This window comes from Myotis lucifugus, unplaced genomic scaffold (assembly GCF_000147115.1).
Source record: "Myotis lucifugus unplaced genomic scaffold, Myoluc2.0 scaffold_6, whole genome shotgun sequence".
Taxonomy (NCBI): Eukaryota; Metazoa; Chordata; class Mammalia; order Chiroptera; family Vespertilionidae; genus Myotis; species Myotis lucifugus.
The window spans coordinates 17,522,052-17,548,414 of record NW_005871054.1 but is presented as its reverse complement, the minus strand read 5'-3'; the positions used below and the strand labels follow the sequence as shown (position 1 = coordinate 17,548,414).

The 26,363-nt window shown below is 38.7% G+C and overlaps 1 protein-coding gene across 3 annotated transcripts; it reads right to left on the bottom strand.

Annotated features, from left to right (window-relative positions):
• Positions 1–2,744: 2,744 nt before the first annotated feature.
• Positions 2,745–25,195, bottom strand: THUMPD2 (THUMP domain containing 2). 3 transcript variants are annotated; one of them, XM_006083425.3, is made up of 10 exons: positions 25,061–25,195; positions 21,417–21,552; positions 19,679–20,088; positions 18,540–18,617; positions 16,723–16,775; positions 12,898–12,985; positions 7,542–7,613; positions 6,960–7,074; positions 5,616–5,724; positions 2,745–3,686 (listed from the first exon to the last, which is right to left on the bottom strand). In XM_006083425.3, the coding sequence occupies exons 1-10, from the start codon at positions 25,193–25,195 to the stop codon at positions 3,362–3,364; spliced, it is 1,521 nt and encodes a 506-aa protein (XP_006083487.2). In that variant the 3' UTR covers positions 2,745–3,361. The 3 variants fall into 3 exon arrangements, with proteins under 3 accessions (XP_006083487.2, XP_006083488.1, XP_023603214.1); XM_006083426.3 differs by lacking the exon at positions 25,061–25,195 and having other exon boundaries at positions 21,427–21,552; XM_023747446.1 differs by lacking the exon at positions 6,960–7,074 and having other exon boundaries at positions 3,468–3,686.
• Between the last annotated feature and the right edge of the window lie 1,168 nt (positions 25,196–26,363).

Below are 26,363 nucleotides of genomic sequence, written 5' to 3'. Positions count from 1 at the left end.
TTCAAATGCCAAAGAGTTCCATTAAGCATCTACGGTGGCACTAAGAGCTGCAGTTCCTACAAAGATACGGTATTGCTTTTGTTTGGCTATTTTGGTTGCCAGCAGAGCCTAAGGAGGATGACCTTGACCCTCCAGTCATGGACATCCTTCCTCTATGGGTTGGAAGCTACTCTGGGGATTCTGTAATTGCCGAGGGGAGCTGTTCCCACGTAGACTCAGGAACTGGGGAAATTACCACATAATTTTTCACTGAGAAAATGGAAGAGAACTTGCACAGTCTACCTTCACATCTGCCCACCTTCCAGCATCTGCTCCCACTTGTGGTCTGTTCTTCAATGCATGTTTCTGTAATGTTAACTCATATTTTATGGCTCAGTCGGGGGATGATATCACTGTAATGTGGAAATTGGGTGGGTTCATAAGTGACTTTTCCCCCCAGTACAATTAATGTTTTGAGCAGCTGAATGTGAAGGACACCAGTGGAATAATTCAAATGAACAAGCTATAGAATGAGGTACTTTACAGGATGCCTATTCACCGCACCTTCCTCTTCTTGGGTCAGGGTGGCCAGAGGTTCTGTCTTGGAAGTGCTTATAGTACAACTCAGCAGCTTCTACCCTTCCGTCAGATTCCATCAAGCTGTCTTTGCCCTTTTCTTGGGAGTGAAATTCTTTATTTACTGATGTATTTATTATAAATATATGTTTTTAAATAACTATGGTGACTGGTGTTTTTGCTAGTATGCAGGTTGCAAAGTTAGATAGGTTTGTAACAGTTGACTCCAACCGGATTTTTTCCATAAATTGTTATTTTTAGTGCATGAATTTGAGAATAAAAAATTTTCAGGGGCACATTTATCATGTTATTGCAGAAATGCCTGTATACTGCCTTCCCACTCGTAACCATGGAGAAATTATTCATGCCCTTATCGAAAGCTTATTCCTCCTTGTGCAGATTGTTTTCTTCTTATTCAAGGACACTTCTCCAGCATTTATCCCTTTTTCCTACTTCATCAGTTTTTCATCTTTCCTGGAACAGTTTGTCAACATTAAAAAAAAAATAATTGTCTTGATTCCACACACCCTACCAACATACTACCTCCATTTTCTCCCTTTTTAGCAAAACTAGGTGAATGAGTTGTCTATACTACCTCCAGCTCTTTTCCTGTTTTGTTAAGCCTAATCAGGTCTGGTTTTGTTTCTCCTCCACTCCACCAAAACTCCCATTGTCAGGAATGACTTTCCCATTGTTTATGTCAATGGTCAATTTCCTGCCCTTATGTGACTTGGATAGCTAGCAGTATTTAATAGTTCATCACTGTCTCTACCATATGCCTTGTTCATTTGCCTTCCAGGCAACCATTCTTGTTTTCCTCCAGCCTCAATCATTCCTCCTCTGCTCCCAACCTCTTAGTGTTGGAGACACCAACCCTACTCCCCTTCCTTTCTCTCCCACACACAGTCCTGGGGTGATCCAATTCAGCTTTATGGCACCTACATGCTGAAAATCCTCAAATTTGTATCTCCAGAGCAGACTTTTTCTTAAACTGCATCCTCATATATTCAACTGCCTACTCAACATCTCCACTTGGTGTTGTTAACGTAAAAAACCATTGAAACCTGTAAAGAATTTTTGTGAGTTTATTTGAGCCAAACTGTCGACATATGCCGGGAAGCAGAATCTCAACAAATTGAGATAGTGCTCCGGAGAATGGCAGGGTTACATCCGTATTTATACATGAAATTCATTGGTGACAGATTTAAGGAGGTGGGATTAAGTGAAGCAGGGGGAAACCTCTGTGATAGGATAGCAGGATCAATTAACATGATAATGAAGGAATTTATAGTATCTGTCCTGGCGCCCAGAACATTTGGTTGTGCCCCAGGGGCTCCAGAAAAAAGGAAAGTCACAAGTTACCCAGACATTTCAAGGGTATGTTATCTTAGAGGCAAAAAGGCAAATGGGCTCAGTAAGGATCAAAGTTGATCTTGTCAGTGAAGATACCGGCCTAGGACATAACTGCCCACCATAACTGCTTTTAGTTAAAGTTTAATTTCAGACCATCCTTTGTGGTTACCTTAGGTCTCCGAGTCTGCAGAACTGCCATGCAGGCCTCTCCTGAGCTTGTCAGGTCAGCATGTGGCCCCTTTCGTCCACAGTGTAATACACATCTCAAAACAGCAAGTCTAAAACTGTACTTCTGACATTTCCCACCTAACCTGTCCTTCTTGTAGCCTTTTCCCTCTCATTTGGTGGGAACTCCATTATTCCAGGTATTTGGCCAAAATTTTGCAGTCTTTTCTGTCTCTTCTCCATCTGTCACACCACACACACATCAGTAGATCCTATTGGTTCTACCTTGAAAATACATTCAGAATTCAGCTGCCTCTTACACCTTTATTGCTACCATCCTGGGGCAAGCTACTGTTTTCCCTTGCCTGGATTATTGCAAAAACCTCTCAACTGGCCTCTCTACTTCTACTCTTGTCGCTCTACAATTGATTCACAATACAGCAGTCACAGTGATCCTGTAAAATGTATGTTAGATTACTACCTGTTCAAAACTCTCCAGTGGCTTTGAGTCCAAGTCAAAATAACAGCCTTCAAGGCCTTAAATCTAACCTGCCATCCCCAACTGCCACGCACGCAGTCTTTAAGCTCTCATCCTCCAGCTCACTCACTCTACTGCAGCCACATTGGCCTCTCCTGTTTCTTCTTCTCAAGTAGTGAACACAAGGACGGCATTTAATTTAAAGAAGAGTGAGGTAACAGTTTATTCATTAGTTAAGAAAAAAAAAAGCAAACTCAATTTTCTACCATGTTGGAGGATATTGGCTTAATTCAGATTGTTATTATTCCCATTGATGTTTCACATAATATGAGACATATAACATACAAAATGTATTGCACATAACATTTTTCATTCCAGTGGAGAAAAAAAATTATAGGTTCAAAAATCAAGTTTGATATCAAAAGAAATAAAAGTTTCTAAATTCAAAACAATCTGATAGTTAAAATATTATCAACCTTGTGATGATTTTGATATGCTCTGTGAACCTCTGAAAAGTTGTGATGTTGCAGCTTCAGCTCAAACACTGCAGGCAGAGCAGACCTTCCCCTATTCTCTCAAATACAAAGTTTAAGAGTATTTTAGTTTAATTATGTATTCACTGTTCTTTGTCAGAAACATTAAGCCCTTTAGAGCCTAAAGCAGAAACTCTTATTAAAATCCTGTGTCCCGCAGCCATGCCCCCTGGACCTGTCTACTTGTTACTCTGTGGCACTATCAGACCCTAGAGGCAACCCCTCTTTGTAGGGCTGACATGTAAGGCCTTGAAATTGGTTCACAGGATCTAGCCTGCTACAGTCCAGAAGAAGATGACTTCTTATATTTGTGTATAAATGCATCTGTTTTCCCAAGGCTAACTTTGTAGCATTCCACTGGCACCAAGGAGCCAAATGGTGGCATCTTATGTAAGCATTCCTGGTGATTGGCTTCAAATGACGATGACACGGTCTCTGATATGCCAGTTTTTCCTTCGAGAATCAAGCACTTTTCCGCTCCAGGTTCATCGGAGTGGCTGCCTTTGGAATTCAAAGGGAAGCTGCTCCCTTCACAGTCTTTGAGGCGCCTACGGTGATCTTCACTAAGCAACAATACCATGGTCCCGCCAACATGAAGCACTCTGTGACAAGAAATGATATTGGTATGAGCATTTCCTCCTTTTCAGATAATAAACAATCCCACTTTATTTAAAATATTTGGTGTTTTTAATTCAAAATTTAATTTTATCTATTTAAATACAGGAATTTTGATAATTAGGCAGTATCTTTCATAATGCATATTCATTATAGTAATTATGGAATCGCTAGTACAAATCTGCTTTAATTATCTATTTTTACTCTACTTAAAAGGCAAGCCTCAAAGTAATTTATAATAATATTCTAATAAGTGATTGTACAAAAGGAAAGGCAAATGAAAAAATCCTAAAGAATCAGCATATATCAAAGGCACTCGGCTGATGCCAGAAGAAAACCACCAGGAAAGAAAGAAGACATGAACAAAGGATTGGCAAAAGGGAAGACCTTAAAATATCAGCTTGTTGAGGAGAATTCATTTACTCAATCCTCTGGCCAAAGTCTGTAGAGTACTTACGTGGAAAAGTCGTGAATGACATACAGTCCTGAGTTGCTAAAGAGATTACTGAACAGTAGGGGAGAGGCCAGCAAAGCGTGGATCCCAAACCTACACTGCGAGTTAAAGGATAAGCAGGTGAGCCAGGCCAAGTGACAACTAGGGGCTGGAGCGAGGGAGGGTGTTGGAGGCAGAGGAAGCATCAGAGACAGGGAGGAGTAAAGGAGGCGGCACTGACAGCAGTTTGGCATGAGGGTGAATAAGAGGGTGATGGGAGGAGGAGGGAGGAAAAGAATTCTGTTTGGATATCAGTGTGGGTTCTAATTGGCAGCTGGATATACAGCCTGGAGGTAATGAGAAAGACCAGGCTCGAGGTGGAGATTTTAGAGTTCTCCATAGTAAATGGAAGATAAAGCCATAATGGTGGATAAGATGATCTGGGTGGCAATGCACAGTGAGAAGAGAAAAGGGGCAGAGGAATAGAGGCTTAAAAAGTAAGGACAGAAGGGAAGAGCCCATGAAACACAACCCTAGGGGAAATCTAGACAAAAGTGATGCCATGGAAGCCCAAGGAGTTCAAGAAGGGAATGGTCTCAACAGTGTCAAATGCCACAGGACTAACAAGTGACTACGGTTATAAGAAGTCACCAGTGAACCTGGAGAGAACAATCTGACTTGAGGGCAGGAGCAGGTGCTGGTTGGCTGGAACCAGGAGGGGACTGGGAGGTGAAGATCAGAGATGTCAAGTGCAGACTACTGTCAAGCAGTCTGGCTGTGTAGGTAAGGAACCAGTGTGACAGCTAGAGAACCAAGAGTTAAGGAGGATCTCCCCACGCCCAGCAGAGATGTCAGGACAGTCAGCAATCCAGATAAGTCTGTCTCTAAAGGACACCACATCTACAGCACTCCCATCCTCAAATCTGGCTGCACTATTGCAACAATCTCCTTTCTACTCTCGTTGCTCCTTCCACTCTCCCTTCCCAGTCTCCACATAGAAAACAAAAGTAAATCCCTGCTAACTCTCTCTTCCACTATACTGCAAATAAATTCTAAACTCTTACACGATCTGACCCTCACCTACCTTTGCCACTCCATTGCCTGCTTGCTTTCCTTTGCTCACTACGGTCTGAGCAATTGAACTTCCTTCAGTTGCTCAAACTCAATAAGCTTTTTCTCATCTTAGAACATTTGACCTTGTTGGTCGGTCTGCACTTAACACTCATTCCTTTATGTGCCTTCTCATTATTGAGGTCCCAGAGTTCAACTACCATGACCTTGGAGAGCCTTCCCCCACTATCTATCTAAAGCAGCCACTGCTTTTCTCTCAGTCATAAACTTCTGATTTAAAACCTTAGAAAATTAAGCTACAAAAACTCTAGGAAATTATTAAAATGCAATCAAATCTTAACTGAAGAGCTATAATATATTTTGGTGAAATGCCCAATAGCTCAAAATTACTGAAATAAATTCAACACCTTACCTTTCCATTTCTTGTAGAATGCTTTTGATGTCTTTCCCTAACTTAAACTTTTTCCCAAATGGAATGTCAGAAATAATAATATCGACACTTTCTGAAGGCAATGGCAATTCTGAAATACAGAAATCAGAGAATCCTATTAATTAAGTTCAAGTATTTATAACCTGAAGATGAGAAAATTAAAATACGCAGGATTATTTTTGCATATTAAATAAAATTTAGGTTATCTGATATTGTTTCTAAGAAATTACAAGTTTCTAAAAGGATCTCAGAATCACTGAAGGTAAATGGTACAGCAATTATGTTCTGTTCTTTGAAAATTGGTTTTTCAGGTATGATAAAATGATATGTTAAGCAGAATTTTAAATTAACCAGAAAATTCAATTCTCTAAACATAGAACATTACTAGAAAATTGCCAGACAGATCCAAGAAGATATCCATTAAATTGTCTAGAAAAACCTTTTACAAAATTATATTCTGTAACTTTCATTTCCCTTTCATAGTTATATATAAAATTTTGCATGTGTATATCTTCTTATTTTTAAGAGAGATGAGCCACAGCTTTCATTGAATTTTTTTATATTTTTATTTTGGAGAATGAGATTCTTTAATTCAGTCGCTTCATCAAAAGAATTTAGATGATAATCTATATATATATATATAAAAGGCTAAGTGACCGACGGTCTGTCCGTCCAACCCTCTGGCCAGTACATATGATGCGCACTGGCAATTTAAAAATAAACGTTGACTAGCGCAGTGGTTCTCAACCTTCCTAATGCCGCGACCCTTTAATACAGTTCCTCATGTTGTGGTGACCCCCAATTTCATTGTTACAAATTGAACATAATTAAAGCATAGTGATTAATCACAAAAACAATATGTAATTATATATGTGTTTTCCGATGGTCTTAGGCGACCCCTGTGAAAGGGTCGTTCGACCCCCAAAGGGGTCGCGACCCACAGGTTGAGAACCGCTGCTCTAGCGTGATCCCTGCAACAGATGTTCAGGCCAATAGAAGCATCCCAGCCCCATAGATGGGGAATCCATCACTCCCTGTCATAACTATACCCTGCGTGCCACAATTAACTCACACACTCAGTATTCCCATAAGGGTAGACAGCCGTTAGTTCTGTCCTTGAGATTCTCACTTTCTAGAGTCTCATCCTCTCACTGGACTCTACCCAAGACTGAAGGCTTCTAAACAACTGTCATTCCAATAGCTCTCTCCTGCCTTTGCATCTACAAATAGTGAGGGCTTGCAAGAGGCTGAAAAATGGTTTATACAGAGGAATAATTACATATGTTCATTTTCCCAAATGCTGAATAAGCATTTTTAATATCTTACCTATAACAGAGACTTTAAGAAACTCAATTTTACCCGTGAGGCCTGCTGCTTTCAGGTTGTCACACGCACCTAGTAACTGTGAGTCGCTGACATCAGCACCCACATAGTACACATCCTATGGGGAAAGACATTCTTATTTTAAGCATAAATAAAACTATCAGATATTTCCTGAAGTTAAGAAAACTTACTGCCATTTTCTCAAATAATGAAAGTGAAGTCAATAGATTTGTTCATTCAGGTTGAAACAAATTTATAGTATTGCTTTAAAATGATAGTAGCAAAAATTTTAAAATCTATTAACAATATTTTACAGTTACCAATGCCTAAAGAATTTAGGGATTAGCATAATGTCATGACTAATTAAGATTACTCATATCTTGCTAAATTTATAATTACTATTTTTAAAAAATAACAGCAATTGAATTAACCCTTCATAAGCCATTTGACAATAGTAAATAGTGACTCATATAATTAAAATAATAATCCCCCAAAGATAATCTACTTATAAATAACTGGTAACTAAACATACATATACCAATTAAAGTGAATATATTTCTTAGTTTACCAAAGTTTAGAACTTACCGGCCACTCTTTAGCTGCTTCCAAAAGTATTGTTCCGAGTCCACACATTGGATCTAAAACAAATGCACCAGCCTATAGACAGAAATATTGATTTGGTACTATTAAATCTAACAGGCATTATAAAAGAAGAAACCTAACATTTGAGGAATCAATATTTTAAGAGTAAAGATTCCTTTTCACACTTTAGGAATTTCAGGTAGTTCAAGCCCTAAGGCAAGTATATGCTTGGCATGTTTAAAGCTTAGAAAGGAGACCAGTATGGCCAAAGCACACTGAGAGAGAGGGAAAAAGTGGTGATCATATCAGAGAGGTTGGCAGGTGATTCCATCAAGATGGGCTGGTGTCTGCTGCCTATAGTAGCAATGTCCAAACCTTAGGCAGCGGTTCTCAACCTGTGGGTCGCGACCATCAAAAAACACATATAGCATATCAGATATTTACATTACGATTCATAACAGTAGCAAAATTACAGTTATGAAGTAGCAACGAAAATAATTTTATGGTTGGGGGTCACCACAACATGAGGAATTGTATTAAAGGGTCGTGGCATCAGGAAGGTTGAGAACCATTGCCTTAGAGTTTTAAACACCATATAACCTCATGTTACGTGCCCACAGTAAGGCACTGGGGGCTTCGGCTCCTTTCTCTGGAAGCCAAATTGACAAAGTGGTCACCATTTGGAGCACTGCTGTCACTGTGGCAGAAGGAAAAACAGTATGACAAATTATGGGTTAGGTCTTAAAGGTGCCATCTACAAGTGACACACATGTCCACCAACATTTAACTGGCTAAAGCATGTCAGTCACATGACACACCCAATTTTAAGGGTCCAGGAAACTGTTATCCTATCTGCACCTGGGAAAAGAACACGAAATTTGGAGAAAAAAACTAATCACTCCCACCCTGGGTGGTCACAGGTCAGATCTGGTAGACTCTGTAAGAATTCTGATTCTATTCTGAAGGATGGAGAACTATTGGAGAGTTCTGAGCAGAGAAGTAAGATAACATTACATTTCAGAGGGATCATTCTAGATCAGGGGTCCTCAAACTACAGCCCGCGGGCCACATGCAAATACAAATATTGTATTTGTTCCCGTTTTGTTTTTTTTACTTCAAAATAAGATATGTGCAGTGTGCATAGGAATTTGTTCATAGTTTATTTTTAAACTATAGTCCGGCCCTCCAACGGTCTGAGGGATAGTGAACTGGCCCCCTATTTAAAAAGTTTGAGGACCCCTGTTCTAGATTATCTGTTGAGAATAGAACAGAGGGTAAGAGTGTTAACAGAGAGCTGGTTAGGGGGTCCAGGAGATGACAGCAGCTTAAATTAAGAGTGGTTGCCCTGGCCGGTGTTACACTGTGATTAGAGTAGCAGCCTGTGCACCAAAGGGTTGTGGGTTTGATTTCGATTCCCAGTCAAGGGCATGTACCTGGGTTGCAGGTTCAATCCCTAACCTCATTGGGGCGTGTTCAGGAGGCAACCATCTCTTTCACATAGATGTTTCTCTCTCTCTCTCTTCCCTCCCCCCTACCTCTCTCCCTTCCACTCTCTAAAAATCAATGGAAAAATATCCATGGGTGAGGATTAACAACAACAACAAAAAGGAGTGGTATTGGTGGAAGTGGGGAGAAGTGGTTGGTTGGATTCTGGATATATTTTAAAGGGAGAGCCAACAGGTTAGATCGGATGTGGAATGTTGAAGTATGACAACAGTCTGAAATGAGTAAAGCTTTGACCTGTGCACCTAGAAGGGCAGAGGTGCCTGTTACTGAGGTGGGAAGAACTGGGGAGAAGAAGCTTCAAAGGAGACAAGAGTACAGTTCTGGGCATGTTAATTTTGAGATACTCCTAGACCAACTATAGAGACCAAGTGAGTCACTGGACATATGAGTCTGGAGTTCAGGGGAGAGGTTCAGGCTACAGATACACATTTGGGAGTATCAGTGTAGTTTACAGATGGTACTTAAAGCACCAGAACTGGATGAGTCATCCAGGAGGCGAGATAAGTTAAAAAGGAAAGTCGATGGGTTGGATCCTGGTGATCTCTTAAGTACAACGTTGGTAGATGAAGATGCAGCAGTGCATGCTGAGAGCTGCACATGCTCATGTAGGAGGAGAAACCAGAGTGATCTTCCCGAAACAAACTGGAAGGACCACTTCAAGGAGGAGGGAGCTGCAGGTGTGGGAGTGCTGGTAGGGTAAGTGTGAGATGAGCAGTGTCAGGGGAGTGCTGGTGAAAGCCTGATGGAAGTGGGCACAAGAGAGAATGGGAAGAAAAGAGGGAGAGACAGCAAGTATGGACAAATAGTTTTATGAGTTTTTCCGTAAAAGGAAACAGAACGGGGTGGTAGCTGAAGGAGCATGTGCCTTCAGGAGAAGAATTTTTTTCAAGCTGCAAGATATTATACAGCAAGTGTTCCCACTGATGAGAATGACCAGTAGAGAGAAAGTCCTTATATAGCTAACAGGGACCAAAATCCAGTCCACAAGTAATGGAGTGAAACAAGGAAAACGTATGTGGGCACAGATTCTGGTTCGTTGGTAGATTTGGTGAGGAGAACATGTTGAAGTTCACTTCTGATTCTAGTATTTAAGTCATATAAGAATCAGGAGAGTTAAAAGCATGGGCAAGGAAATGACTGTAACGGTGGAACATAAAATTCAAGCTGTGGGCCACGGAAGAGGACAGGTGGTTAAGTAATGGGCAGGGGTGGGTCAAATGACTGGAGGCCCAAGAGGTTAAAGAACTATGTTAGGGTGCTGGAGGATGTGAGCAGGAAAGGAAAGGTGGTTAAGAGAGGACTCATGAAATTGAGATTTTGGGGGGTATTCCCTACTGGGTATAAGAAGGTTTAGGATACAACTAAGGCAGGTCACTAGAAGTAGGAAGCCAAGACCTTGAGGGGCCAGGTTCCAAAGTGGATATTGGGATCATAGAGAATTATACAAGAATAAGGTCTCCTACACTTACAGAAATGACAGAAAGAGATCTGTGTGTAACTGTAATAACCTGATGGCGTGTGCCTCAGAGGCACTGAGAGGCTTTGGGCAAAAGGAACAAGCAAGCAGGACACCTACCCCACCTCCAGGCCCAGTGGTCCCTTGATATGTCTACAGAGGAAGCAGAATGCTCAGTGGATGGTCAGGTTTCAGTCAAAGCCAGAGGGTACCTAATGGAAAGAAACAAAATGTCCTGAGAGAGAAAGAAAGAGAGAAAAAATTTCAGAAGCAGAAAACAGAGTAGTTTAAGGTTAAAGTCACTAACGCAAAGCAGTTGAGGTAATAATTAAATAATGAGAAAAAGTGCCTGAGCTAGAGAAATAACAATAACTTTTTAAAATAATCATTAGCTATTCCAAATAAGTATAACTATAATTATTACTATAATAGTAGCTAATATTTATACACTTTCTCATTTTAGGCACTGTGAAATCACTTGAAAAATGCTAATTCATTTGAATCTCACATGATTATGAAATGTTTCTTTTCATCTTGCAAATGAGAAGCTGAGGAACAAAGATGTTAAGTATCTTGCCCAAGGTTTCCCTGCCAGTAAGTGGTGGAACCAGAATTAGAACCCAGGCAGTCAGACTCACCGAGATACGGACTGAATAGAAAAGGCATTTATAGAAGTATATCCTGGTACTATTCCTGAACCTTATAGGACTAAAGAGGAAAGTCTTATGAACTGCTGAGCAGAAAAACAAGGTAGCTATAAAGGAAAAGAAAACCATACTGGCACGGACAACTCAGCTGCAACATGGGAAGCTAAAAGACAACGGACAGCACCTATCGACATCCGAGAGAAAAGGACTCCAACTCAAGCCAAGAAGGGCATGCCCACCAGGATGAAAGGGAGAGATCTGAGACATATAGAAATTCAGATAGTAAATTATTAAAATACCACATGTGAGGAAAATACCTAAGCCAAGACCTTAACCAAGCAATAAACAAACCCGAGCAGAGACCTCAAATGGGGAAAGACAAGACAATGTGGAGCATGGTGAGGAGTGATACACCCTGCAATATATCTTTGTGTGTTTGCACAGAAATATGTGTTTGCTACATACAATTCTTTCTATCTTAATAATGAAGGATAGGCTGTGTAATATAAGGGCTAAATAAGAACTTTTGAAACAGAAGGGACATACTTTAAGGGAAATCTGATATTTGATAAATAATTCAGTTCAATCTAGTAGTTGGGGTTGGGAGTGAAAGATGAAATCATTCAAAGGTCTCACTGCAGGGAGGAGGAAAGGTAGGCCAGGAGGAGAGGAAGCAGTACTCTAGAGGCCTCATCTTGGTGGTAACAACTATCTTGGCAGAGGAAGGAGATGACCTTGCTTTAAAATAATAGTAGAGTCCTGTGTGTTTAATTAAGAGAGCTGGGAAAGGGGACTGTTCATGGACTACACAAAAAAGTAAAATCTCCAACCTCAGGGAGAACAATGAAATGATTATGAAGTAACTTGATCAAACTAGCAAAAATAAAAACAGTCAACGGTAAGAAGTTATAACCAGAGTGAAATAGGAGAAATACAATCAGGTGTGTCTGTCATTATACTGAGTTCTCTCATCGAAAGCCAGAGACCATCAGAGTGGGATACAAACAGAGCTGTGTGTTCGTAAAAACTCACTGAAAGCAAAGTTGAAAATAAGGGAGGATCAAAGACATATTAGGCAAATACAAAGATAAAGGAGTGAAAATACTAATAACACATGACAAAATTTAGGTTTTAACTCACTATTTAAGATAAAGAAAACTTACGTAATAATAAAAAGGTACAACCATGATGAAGCAATAGCAGACTGTGTGTACCAAACTACTGAATAAGGCAACCACTAATAAAAATGCAAAAACTTAAAAAAATATCAATGAGATTTCAAATACCTTCCCAAAGTAAGCAGATAGTAAAAGAGTAAGCAAAGATAGCGAGGACATTGACTACAAAATAAATCTTTTTTTTAATGTCCATGGAACATTTATAAAAATTGATCAATATTTGGTCACAGGAGAAAAACTTAAATTTTAGGAAGTAGAGGTTTTTCAGGCCATGTCATTGTAACACAAAATATTAGGAAGAATAAAATGTGGCTATCTTTTAACCCAGCTTTTTCATAGGCAAAATACTCTCAGAAGTTCAACAATATTTAAAAACATATCACTGCAGAACTTTGTAAGCACAATGGCAATGACAAAAACAAACGAACAAAACTAGCAAAAGAAAATGATAAAAGAAAAAGAGAACAGAAAAAAAGTAAGCAATCAAGATGTCCATAAATAAGAGACTGTGTAAGTTAATTACGGAAAGAACCTCACTAATGTATTAACAAGAAAGAAAACATTTTCCTTACCTTAATTTCAGCGACAGAGGCCATTGCCCACGCTATGGTAGACCTCAGTCCTGCTGTCCTGATGTAAGCTCTGCTGGCTAAAGGAACCCTACAAAGGAAAAAGAACCTGATGCGAGATCCAATACAACTATAAGTTAAAGAAGAACCTGATATAAATAAAATGATTAACCTGTCCATGTCTGTGAATTATCTCACCATGTTCATGCAACACACACTACAGTATTCTCTGAGTTGGGAGTACTTAACCTTATCACAGAAATACCTTCTCTAGTTGACACCTTGTTTAACCAGCTAGTGTGGTACTTTAGAAAGGTAGAATGTTTAAATAACAGCAATTTAAACCCTATTGTGTTTACTTTATAAAAATGTTATCACATGAGGGGGATTTTTCTAAAATGTTTTAGCAGTTCCGTTTTCCCGTAGGGAAGTGACCTTTTGTGTGCTGATCAGGAGTCAAGAAGCACCTGCTGTTTTGTGACAGGGATGTAGTATAGGCAGGACTGGATGGATACTAACACTTGAAATCGTTTTCTGTAAAAAGTCCCTTTTGTAAGTTTGTTTTTTGCTCATTTGCATCTCTCTCAAAAGATGAAATGAAGCATGACATTGCACTGTCTGCATGAAGCAGACATCTCCCAAATGAGTTCTCTGGTCTCCATTATCTACCACTTCATACTTCATCCTCCACTTCATCAGTGCTACCAGTGTTTCCAGATTTGATAAAAATTTTCAAAATATTATTTCTACAGCATCTAATGCAAAGAATACCTTAGAAATTTGAATGTAGCCGAAACTGGTTTGGGTCAGTGGATAGAGCATCGGCCTGTGGACTGAAAGGTCCCAGGTTCGATTCCGGTCAAGGGCATGTACCTGGGTTGCGGGCACATCCCCAGTGGGAGATGTGCAGGAGGCAGCTGATTGATGTTTCTCTCTCATCGATGTTTCTAACTCTCTCTCTCCCTTCCTCTCTGTAAAAAATCAATAAAATATATTTTTTTAAAAAAGAAATTTGAATGCACTTTTCAATTTCATTTATATAATTTGTTGGTAAGATATGACTATTTGATTTCGAGGATTAGTGCTTTGTTGTTTTGGGGGTAGGCTTGTTCCAAAACCACTAAGAGGGCTCTTCTCTGAACATTATACAAAGTTACTGTGTTCTCCAAACCCTATGTCTTTTGTCATTTTATTTCTGATCTGTCTTTGACTTTAGTTACCCTGTTTTGTGTGCATTTATGGTAAGCCTCTTAAAATGTTACAATTAGATGAGGTATCTCTTTCAAATTAAACAGTGTAATTGTATATTTACTGTTACAATAAGGAAGTTCTGCAGGTAAACCCATGGGAGTTTGTTTTTTTAAAGGTTTTTCAGAAAAGAATTCACACTGCAGACAGTATTATAGCCATAGATTTGGAATCTGGAATATAAACTTTGCAGGTGGAATGACTAGGAAATATTTTGATCAATGAATCTTGATACTACAGTCTAGGCTGGGCAACTGTCTTGCTACAAAACATATTAAAACCAGAATTGAGAGATTATTTTTCACTCTTAGATACCAAAATAGACTTGGTATGGAAAACTGTCTTTGTCCATATACAGGGTATCCCCCAAAATGTATATACACTTTAATAGCTGATAGCTCAATTTTGAAATTAAATGTATTTTAATAAACACTGCCTTCCTAATTATTCAAAGTGTGCATATACATTTTTTGGGGACACCCTATATATTGCGAAGTGCCTTTCTAAGCATCAGGGATTTATGTAGAACCTCTGAAAGTTTTGACAATTATGTGTATATTTTTACCAATAGAGGTTTTATTTTATGGGAGCCAACCCTATTAACATGTGACCAAAGTAAATGTTTTTATTGTTCGTAGACTTGTCATCTGAATCCCAGATCTTAATTTTTAAATGTGTGTTTGGACACTTTTTACCTAGAGTACTGCCAATTCAACAGGTGTAAACTGTGCACAGTCCTTTCCCTGTATTTCATATCTCGATACATTTCTTCATTTTCTCGGGCCACTTACCTTCTATATATTGTGTATCTTAATCTAAATCTCCAGCCTAGGCTTGTCACTGGAACTCCTGAGCTATAACTTAAATATCTATTCATAGACATTTTTCATTGAATACACTACTGTTCCTACATTTTCTATCTCAGTGACTGACACTAGCATCTACTGGTTGTCCAAATCAGGTATCTGGCCATTATTCTAGGCTCCTTAACTTTATGGAATTCATGCCCTTCTTTTTGTTATCCCCAATTTGCCTCAGTTCAGCTCTTCATCATTTATTGCCTGAACTATTGTAAGAGTTTGAACCTTTTTCTTTTCATTTCCCCTTCATTAAAAAATGTAATTTCCTTAGTAATATCTCAGAAATCACAAATCTGATCACATCACTCTGCTGCTTCATATGCTTACTGCTTTTAGAATAAAATCCAAGTTGCTCAGCATGGCTTCCAAGACACTTCATGACTTGTTTCTAATTGCTCAGTCTCATTTTCTACCACCCTCCTTATGTATCCCCTGTCCCATCTGCACTGAAACCACTGGCTGTCCCCACATAACGCAAGCTTTCTCTACCTCCATGCCTTTGCAAGTCCTTGCTTGTGAGGTCCTTTCCTTCTCTTGTCCAGCTGGGGAACCCCTCCTTAGTGTTCTCCATTAAGTGATTCGTTAAATGAATCTCTTCTATGTTCATTTGCTCCCGTCCTCCATCAGAGTTAGGTCCCTTTTCTAACTCTAGCCAAGCATTTTTCACCCACCTTTGTTCTCCCACTAAATTGAATTCCTTGAACTTAATAACCATCTTCCTCATCTCTGAATGTTGATAAACAGCACAGTGCTTAGCATATAATAAGTATTCATTAGACATTTCAACTGAAATTAACTGAATAAATTAATCTTACTCTAATGTCTCTCCCTTCCTTCCCTAGTTACTGATCTATTTCAGAAATAAGGTAGTTGAAATTTATTCAACACTTACTGTAGCCTAGAAATAGTACCAAGCATTTTCTTTTTCTTTTTAAAAAAATATTTTTATTGATTTGAGAGAGAAAGGGAGAGGAAGAGAGCGAGAGAAACATTAATGATGAGAGAGAATCATTGATTGGCTGCCTCCTGCACTCTCCACACTGGGGATGGAGCCCGCAGCCCAGGCATGTGTCCTGAACTGTGACCTGTGACCTCCTGTTTCATAGGTCGATGCTCAACCACTGAGCCATGCCAGCCAGACATACCAAGCATTTTCATCTCATTTAATCCCAAACACAAAGCAAATGAAGTAGGTACTATTATTTTCCTGCTTTTATAGCAAAGGAATATGATAATCTGCCCAAACTTGCAGTTAATCTGTTGAGAAGGTAGAATTTAAGTCCATAGTTCTTATTCATTATGCTACACATGTACAGTGTAACATAGCTGTATACAGTTAATGTTCAAAGTGAATTTTAAGAATTGTGCTGTTTTTTTTTTATTTTAATTAAAATTCCAAGATGCAAAGAGACTAAAATTTTTAGCTTAAACAAGGGCCTGTGAAAATCATTTAATAATAGAAATAATTAGATATAATTTTCAGTCTGAATCATGCAATCAGTGGATTATTGTGATAAATTCTTGCACAGCTCTACTGGTCAGATCAAATCATATCCACTAAGCTCCATGGAAACAATTTACTGGCTAAAGTAAAGAACTCACATGCTTTGCCTTTAGCCCCCTCTGTTGTATCAATGTTTCATACTATAAATGAAAAGCATAACGTTCTTAATTTTAAAAACTCTCCTAAGGGATAAATCTGAGTTTAAGATATAAATACCTGAACACAGGAATTCCCATAACAGAGTAAATGTCATTTAGATGTATAAATATCTGAAAGAACAAATACATAAGTTAGAATAGAATAGAAAATGCATTATCAAATTATTGATAATTTGAAAATTTCTATTTTGAACCTATATAAACTATATTTCTAATAAAAAATTCCAAGGCCTTATTTGTCATATATGGAAAAATGTTCCATACTATTTTTCTCAAGCAGAGGTGAAATAAATTTTAAGTACATTTCATAGAAAAATTTTGAGGTTAATTTTGTAGGCAAGTTATATGGAGATTCAAGTTATGAAGAACTCAAGATCCACATTCTTCCTAAAGATTCTCTGAATTATCATAACTGAATCAGACTTTTCAGCATTTGGGGTTAGAGATTTCCTAAATCCATCCTAATTCTAACCTCAAATAATTTGAGGCCACACAGGACTACCTCAGGCTACATACTATTAGTGTGACAGGAAACTTTCTTCAGGTCAAATATATTGTAGACACCAGTGACCTTTTCTCTCTCTACTATCGATAGGTGATTTTATTCCTCTCTTTCTTCGTCAAACCATAAAGTTCTTAAATGTCTCAAGTTATAATTAGTAGCCCAATACACTTTAAAAGTTAGAATCTTACTTCTGTAATCTGATGAAGTTTATGGAATATTCTAATTCTGCTGTTTGACCTCAAGAGCATTTAAACCACAATACTTTCACTCCCAGATTACTTTTATATATATGCAGTTTAATCAGGATTATTCCAATATTGATAACTTTTCATCAAGAAAAAAAAGATCTGAAATGAATTCCCTTTAGTCAATTTAATTCCTTGATCATCACAGCTAAAGTTTCCAATTTTTTATATTATTCAACTTTAGCAAAATTATTTATTTGGATTAATTCTATTTAAAATTTCTAGTAATGATAGGATGTACTGTTATTTTTATATATCAAATGTTATTAAGAATAGCTTCACCCTCTATGAATTTTTTTCTATTAATTTAACAGAGCAAAATTTGCTAAGATTTGATTCTTCTGTCAATTTTGGTCACACATTTTACTGTGTGATTTTCATGTTGCCAATTTTATTTTGTGTTGATTGTTATCAATAATAGCTAACATTAATTGAATTAAGTGGATGATAGGAATTCAATTATCTATATTTATTCATGAGTTAAACTATGGAAAACCGTAATTCTGAGATAGGAAGATAATCAAAAAGAAGATGAAGAGGAGGAAACCAGAGAGCAGAAGGGAGAGATGAAAGGAAGACCCCTTACGTCAGAATATTCTTGGGGTCAAAGTATTTTACATGTCAGGTATAAAAGATATTACTTTTTAAAAGTGAAAAGTACATTAAAGAATAAAAAAATAAAACAACACAAAATGTTCTGTTTTGGCTAGCAACTACTTCATTTACAGCTGTATAACAATGAATTTACAAATGAATGATGAAAATGACTATACTACTACATGTCAAATTTATGAGCTGATTCTCAAAAAAATAGTGAAGATTATTTTTTATAACTTGCATTTATTTCCTCATGTGTTTTATTTTATTCCAATTAACAGTGTAACCTCATCAATTTTTAAAAATAGAGAAACAGAAAAGTAAAACATAATCCTACAACCCTAACAAAGCCATTATTAACATCATTATCTGCACTGTTCTATAAAAGAAAAAAATCAGACTGCTAGATCCATGCAGCCATGCTGTTTGAAACTCTAAAGCAAAATTGAAAAGTACAATAGATTAGTTTTGACATTGTCTTTAAAGAATTAGGTTATAAGCATATAAAATAAAATAAACGTTCATTACCTCTAAGTTTGGATTTCTCAAATCTGCTTTCCATCCAAACTGTTTCATAAGAGCAATTCCAATTATTCTTCCTACTTCCTGAAAAAGCAGCAAGTTATAGAAAAGATAAAAATATTATAAATGAAAAATTTAAGTATCCTATATAATAAAAGCGTAGTATGCAAATTGTCCCCTCCACTGGGAGTTTGACTGGGAGTTTGACCAAGGGGCGGGGCCAGCCAGGGGAAGGGAGGGAGTACCTGGCGGGCAGCTGCTAGGGACCCTACCAGTGCATGAAAGGGCCTCTAGTAAGATGTAAGATTTTACTAACAGTCAGTAGGAACATCAAGGCAGACTATCCAATGGTAATTTAGAATTACAATATTAAATTACAATATTAAAATATTACACCCTCTTTCATCCTCCTCCCCCTCCCCAAATTCATTCTATGGCAGTAATATCTACTTATGTGCAATCTCTATTCTTGTGATTTTTGAGACGTGAAATAACCAAATCATGACCTGATAAAGCCATTCTGGGTTTTAGGAAATGGATTCAAGCTGAAAGATTAATTTACCTACTGCAAGACTATATGTTTAAAAATGACCAGATCGGTAACATTAGACTCGGACTTTAGGGTTTGATTTTAAGGTTGGACAAAGAATCCAAACCTATGGCTATATGCCTTTTATATCACTGAACTTTGTAAGGGTCACTAACATGGGTTTTTTAAAGAAACTGTAGTGTTCACCCTCTCATAGAGAGTTGAGACCTTGAGTGTATTTATGTCTGGGTTCTAGCGATAATCACACCTATCGGGCCTGGTGCAGAGTAATCACTCAATAAACAGAACTAAACTGAAGAGAAACCCAAAAAGCTTAAGACCATGATATCAGGATTTCCAAATGCAAAAGATACTTGTGAGTTTAAGAAAACTTAGTAAGTAAAGGAGGTCAGTACATGGCATACTATTCCTATTAAGAAGCTGAGATAAAGTTAAAATGGAAAATGCATTTTTAAAGAGATTTAATTATTATATTAGGCCAAGTTATCTGCCTGAGCCGAGTTATCTATTCTGTGAAAGGTTTTGGTCTCATTTTAAATCGAAGGAGTAGTTAATTCATCTAGAAAATAGAAAGCCACTTTGGAGGTAAGTGTACCTGTGCAGAAAGGGTCTTTGCAATGGCTCCACCGCAGCGACAAGAAACTCTGAAGGTCAAGTCATTCTGGTCATGAGTATCTCCTGCTTTTGCTACATCATTCTGAAGTTCTTCTTGGCATTTCTCTCTTTCAGTGAGAAAATCTCCTCGCTCCAGTGTTTCCTCTTCTATTTGCTTTTCCAGCTGGCATTCCCTATTCTTTTGTGTTTCTTGCATTTGTTCTGCTTTTACTTTCTTAGCAATAATGCTGTCATTTTCTCCCATTTTTCTTTTTAGTGGGTTAGCAACTCCTTGAGACAGTTTTTTCTTTTTTGCATCAAGTTCAAGAAGATTTTTCCAAATCGAAATGGCATTCAACCAACTTTCAGGATCATCACTTATAAATCTTTGCATTTCATAAAATATTTTTCCTAAATAAATAAAATTTCAGTTTATCCTATATTGAAGCTTTAAAGACAGTCTATTATATTCATCACCCCTAAATGCCATTATTTTTATTTTTATAAAATAAGTTTTTTTTAAACTACTACATGAAGAGTGACTTCACTTTCGTATGGAATTTATCTCATTTAATGTAAGAATATTGTGCCAAATAGGTTCATTCTTATATTCTATACCAAACATCAAAACCATTTTAAAATTCCTATAGAATTACCTATATCATTCATATAGAAAGATCATTTGTCCTATGATAATATATGTATCTCTTTAATATAAGCATAGACCTAGAGTGTATATCAATCTTTGAAATAATGCTAATCTTGCCTATAAAATTAAGTTGGAAAAAAAATAGAATTACAAAACACATAGCTCAGAAACAGAGCAACTAAATTCTGAGACTATTTCAGACCATACAGTATTAGCACACATCATAAAAGGAGTTTCCATAAAGGAACACTTCAGGTACGCAACCCATTCATAACTTACTCAAAATAATGTAATCTTTTCTTGATGAACAAGGGTCATCAAGATGACTCAAGAGCCATTACTGTATTTCTCTAATATTGAGAATGTGTGGACTATTGGAATGAAACGATATTGATCCCACAATATAACATCTTAGTATTTGCTTTAAAATATTTTTTCTGCCATGTCTTGATTTCTTGCCATTTGTACCTTCCTTGATACAATTTATTATAGATTATACACTTACATAATCAGCAGTCAAAATGAAGTTTAAGGCAATGTGTAATCCAGCAATGTCTGGCCCTTATTTGTTGCTTTTATCAAGATCCTTAAGCATATTTATAATAATAGATATCTCTTAAGCTCCCTTTAATTCTAATGCTTTATAAATGGTTAAGAGTTTATTCAAACATTTAAGATCCCTAAAACAGGATATTTTACTATACAGTATTTTTTCAATTATATCACTCATTAGTTAAAATTTACAAGGTGGTAGTTTTGAACAATTTATTAAGACAATGCATTTTGGATTCTTACATGTCCTAAATCTAAATAAATGCAACTGACCATATATAACTGTAGAGAAGGTGTCTGATCAGAATTTGCAAAGATGAAATGTGACTTAGGGCACTAAATCTTAGTAAGACAGGCAGCAGATTGTAAAGAGAAGAGACACAATTAGGTGATAATATAATGAGGTGATAATATTCAGAAAACATAGAAAAATAATGAGCCCAAGTTAGAAATAAATCTTAAAAATGTCAAATGGCTACTTATTAATTATCAAGCAGAAAATTCTGGAGTACATATATTGTGTGGGCATACACCATACCTTTACTTACAGAAGAAACATTAAATGGAAACTGCTTTTTAATCAGCAAAAATAATCTTTCTGCAGATTTTAATGTTTTCAGCATATTCAAGTCAGAACAGGTGGTGAAAAAAACTTTTCCTGAAACATATTCAACCTAGAGACATAAAAAATAGATATTAATTTAGTCTAGTATAGAGTAAGAACCATTTCTCCCCCCCCCCTTAATGAATTAAAACAGAACATCTAGATTAACAACAGAAATGACCATTTCTGAAGTATCTAGTATTTGTCAGACACTGTTTTAGGAATTCTGAATACATTTATTTTCCTCAGCCTTATAACAATTCTCTAAGGTAGACTTTATCACCCCCATTTTACAGATTAGGAAACAGGCTTAGGTAGGTTAAAAATTTTGTATAAAGTCACGTAGTCAGTGACCAAGACCATAATCTTATTATGTTATGCTACCATTTGCAAACTGTGCATGCGTATATGCATGTACACACACTACTAGAAAAACAGAACACAAAATACTCAGTAATTATATTGCCAAATCTCACACAGTATTTGAAAGTGGGCAAAGAAAAGGTATAATGGCTAGGAAAAAGTAGTAGGTGTCTAGCCCAAGGTCAATGGGTATTTATTAAACACCTACCGTGTGGTCTACCAGAAGCAAATATCCTAAAGATGAATAACGATACTCTGACATACAAATTAAAATGTAAAATTTATAAGACAGTAACGTGAATTGAACCCAGAAGAAAACGAGAAAGTTTCAATACAATAAACTTAACAATAAGCTGTATGTATGGTATGTAACACTGAATATGAAAGCCATCATTAGTAAAAGTCTTGAAGAAAAATCTTACAAGATCTGGGAAGAGGGATTCTAAGGAAAGAACAAAGGGCAAAATGCAGAGGTGGGGTGACAACCTGGCTGAAGGAAACTGTAAGTTAGCATGGCAACATGTGCTGTGTTATGCTGACTGAGTGTCAGGTGGATGGATGGTATAGCTTGGACCAGCCTGATAAATGGTCATGGAATGGAGTACCACAGATGGTAATGGTCAAACATTATAGACTTTTGAGGAAAACTGACAGCACCAAATTAGTTGGTAGGAAAAAAATTACTTTGGAAGAAGCATAAAGGACTGAGTGTAGATGTGATGCTGGAGGGAGAAGTAGATTAGTGAGGAAGAAAGAATGGGACACTTGGCTGTGGGAACTGAAAAATGGATGGGAGCAAGAAATATGCATCAAACAGAACTAGGCTTTGGAGATAGGGTAGATATGTGGTGAAAGTCAGGTAAAAGAAAGTGAAAAGAGCACTGACTATGGGGAGTCTTATGAGGTATGGCAAATGGTGCTCAATACCCATGGAACCCTAAACCTTTTGGGTCAACCCAACTCCCTTAATTCAGGATGGGTGTAGATTGTCCTGAAATTCTCCTTTTAGCAGTGGCCAGGGGCTGACCACATGGTTATAACTCATCTCCTAGAACTGAGGCACCAGGGAATTTGGGGTACCCATGTGTTTAGGCAGCTCCCATTCAATGGGAAGCTGAACTCCAAGTACTTTTGTTTTTTTGATCTGACATGGTCTAAACTTTTCGGATGGAATGTCTGGGTTTAACATTCTAGCTTGAAGAAGAATCTCTGCTGAGGAAGCCCTAGGCCAGTGATGGCGAACCTTTTGAGCTCGGCGTGTCAGCATTTTGAAAAACCCTAACTTAACTCTGGTGCCGGGTCACATATGGAAATTTTTTGATCTTTGCAACCATAGTAAAACAAAGACTTATATTTTTGATATTTATTTTATATATTTAAATGCCATTTAACAAAGAAAAATCAACCAAAAAAATGAGTTTGCGTGTCACCTCTGACACGCGTGTCATAGGTTCGCCATCACTTCGGCCTAGGTTGACACCAATTAAAACCCAAATACTTCTGATTATAAGTTTAACAAGTTCTGGGAATCTAATCAACAGCATGGTTATTTGTTCAGATCCCATTTCCAGGCATATCTACCCTTAAAACACAGAGTAACAAAATACGGAAATTCCCAAGTCTCTTGGCATTTAATTCTTCTCAACGCCAAAGGTTTTCCCCTATAATAAGCTGAATTTTGTTGCTGTGATTAAAATACATTTCTACCCCCCAACCTCTTTTTGTCTGTAAAGAAGATGGATGCCCAGCCAGTGTGGCTCAATGGCTGAGCATCAACCCATGAACCAGGAGATCACAGTTTTGGGCACATGACGGGGTTGCAGGCTTGATCCCCACTAGGGGGCGTGCAGGAGGCAGCCGATGGATGATTCGCTTTCATCATTTGATATTTCTATCTCTCTACCCCTCGCCCTTCCTCTCTCTGAAATCAATAAAAACATATTTTTTTTAAAAAAAGATGGATAACAAGCAGAGAGGGTCTTTTTTCTGACATACCCAGATTGGGTCAAGCCTTCTATTTTTCATACCAAGAACTCTAAGTTAATATTTTTAAAACAAATTAGTGCAGCATTAGGTCATGGTCGCATAGCGGTCAAGGACTGGAGCCAGGAGTCAGCCTGCCTGACAGCTTGGGTTCGAATCCCAGCTCTGCCATTTTCTGTTACACGCCTTGAACAATGTATTGCATTTACCTATGCTTTAGTTTCCTTTTCTGTTAAATGTGAAGCCTACCTCCCAGGGTGGTTGTGAAAATCAAACAAGTGAATACAGAGTAAGTACCTAAGAACAGGTGCCTGACATACATTAAATGCTTAATGTCAGCAGTTGTTATTATATTGCTTTTTCGATGAGCTACATCAGACACTATTAAAGTCTGTGATCAGATCCACAAATGCAGGTAGTCTAGTAAGACTGATGACATTCCCATGAACTTCTCTCCCCCCCCCCCCCCACACACACTGCAGAAACTACTTTTGTGGGCTTCCAACAACAGAGAAGCTGCTGGAATCATGAGCTTCATCTTTCCTTTTCCAATAAGACATCATGTGCCCTCTCATATTACCCACCAGGATACGGAGGGTTCAGTTACATCTTTTTCTTCTGCTTTCAAGAAACCAGCTCAGCCTATTCTAAATGAACCCAAACTGATGTTTAGAACCTTGTTCACTAAAATTAACAACTTGTAAATACCGAAACTATTAACTTTCTCTGAAAATTGGGCTGGGGCCTCAGAGTACTGTATTTCTGTGGCTATTACTGACTGTTTCAGGTGCACTTTTTATCATTTAATCCTCCCAACACCATATAAAGTCAGTACCATCGCCGGCAGGAAACTGAATGGGATCAGGGAACTGAACCTGCAGTTTATTTGCACTAAAGGGCGGAGAAAGGGTTCTATCTGACAGGTCTAGCTCTAATTACAGACACTATCAAACGTTTTCTGTTAAAGAATCCAGGAAACAACTTGCTTCAACCCCCTTTTTAAAAAACTTCGGCCGGGAATGATGTGCGGTAATGGACGTGCAGGGAAACACGACGGGGGGCCTTTCCGGGAAGAACTGCAGGACCTGCCGGTGCAACTCCGAGGCCGGGGCCGCGGCGCGTGTGGGCGGAGAGCGGGGGTCGCGTCGCTTCCCCGGTCTCGGTCGGACCGGCGGGGAGGGGTGCAGCGGCGGGGCCTCCCCCTTCCCTCCGGCGCAGCGAGGCCCACTCACCTGCGTGGCCTGCAGCCGCACCCGCACCTCCCGCATCAGAAAGGGCTCCAAGCCGCGGCCCGCGGTGCAGAAGAAGCGGGCGCCCGCTGCGGGCCCGGACTGGGGATCTGCGGGCCCCGCCGCCGCCGCCGCCATGGCTGCTGGGACGGCTCGCGGGCAGGGTCACGTGGCCCAGGACGCGGGGCGGCGCAGTCAGGGTCACGTGGTTGGGGCGCGCACGGGGCGGTCCGGCTCTCAGGGGCCCGCCTGGGGGTTAGATGGGCGGGTGGAGCTAGAGGGCCGCGGGGCAGAGGGGGCCCAAGGGAGGCACCTTGGTTAACGGCCTGCAACCTCCTTGGTGAGGCCCCTGGAACGACTCAGAGTCCCACGTGGACGGAATAGAATTGATCATCTAATCCAGAGGTTCTCAACCTTCCTAATGCCACGACCCTTTAATACAGTTCCTCATGTTGTGGTGACCCCCAACCATAAAATTATTTTCGTTGCTACTGCATAACTGTAATGTTGCTACTGTTATGAATCGAAATGTAAATATCTGATATGCAGCATGTATTTAGTTGACCCCTGTGAAAGGGTCGTTCGACCCCCAAAGGGGTTGAGACCCACAGGTTGAGAACTGCTGATCCATCCATCTTCTTTTCCAGATGGAAGAAGCTGATGCCAAGAGACCGCGAATTACGGGCACAGGTGAGGTGGGAACCTAGCCCTCTTGACACCCGGTATAATGAACCATCTCCATTCTCCCAACTTCCTCTTCTCCTCCTCTTCATCCCTCCGTACTGCTCTCCTTGCCTAAGGAGCCTTGCTCCATCTTGGCCAAGAATTGGGCCACAGCCGGGAATCTCCAGGACCCCGAGCAGAAGTCCCCGCTCTCCAACTAAATATCCTGATGTTCACGAAACAGGTCACCGTCCTTGCATTGCGTATTTTACCATCAAGGGAACCAGTGCACCATCCAGTTTGGGCAGGTGCATTTGCATACTTTCCCCTTCCCCACCCTCTCCCCAGCTTCATGGTCTATGGGACAGAATCATGGAAATGTTTATGGAGTCACGTAGCAATTGACTTGATTGGGGTCTCCTAACAGTATTTCAGGCGGTTTTTTCTTTTAGCCCTGAATTTTTAATTGGCAGTGAAAATATTTCTCGGGGAGAATAGAATCCATATTACAAAAGGAACACCATTCGTTGCCTATCGGTTAATATGATTTCAACCCCCTTTGTTTATGACAGGTAAGTTGTTTAATCCACTTGTTATGATGAGACAACAAAAGTGCTTTTAGAGTAAGTTGTTTTGATATGAG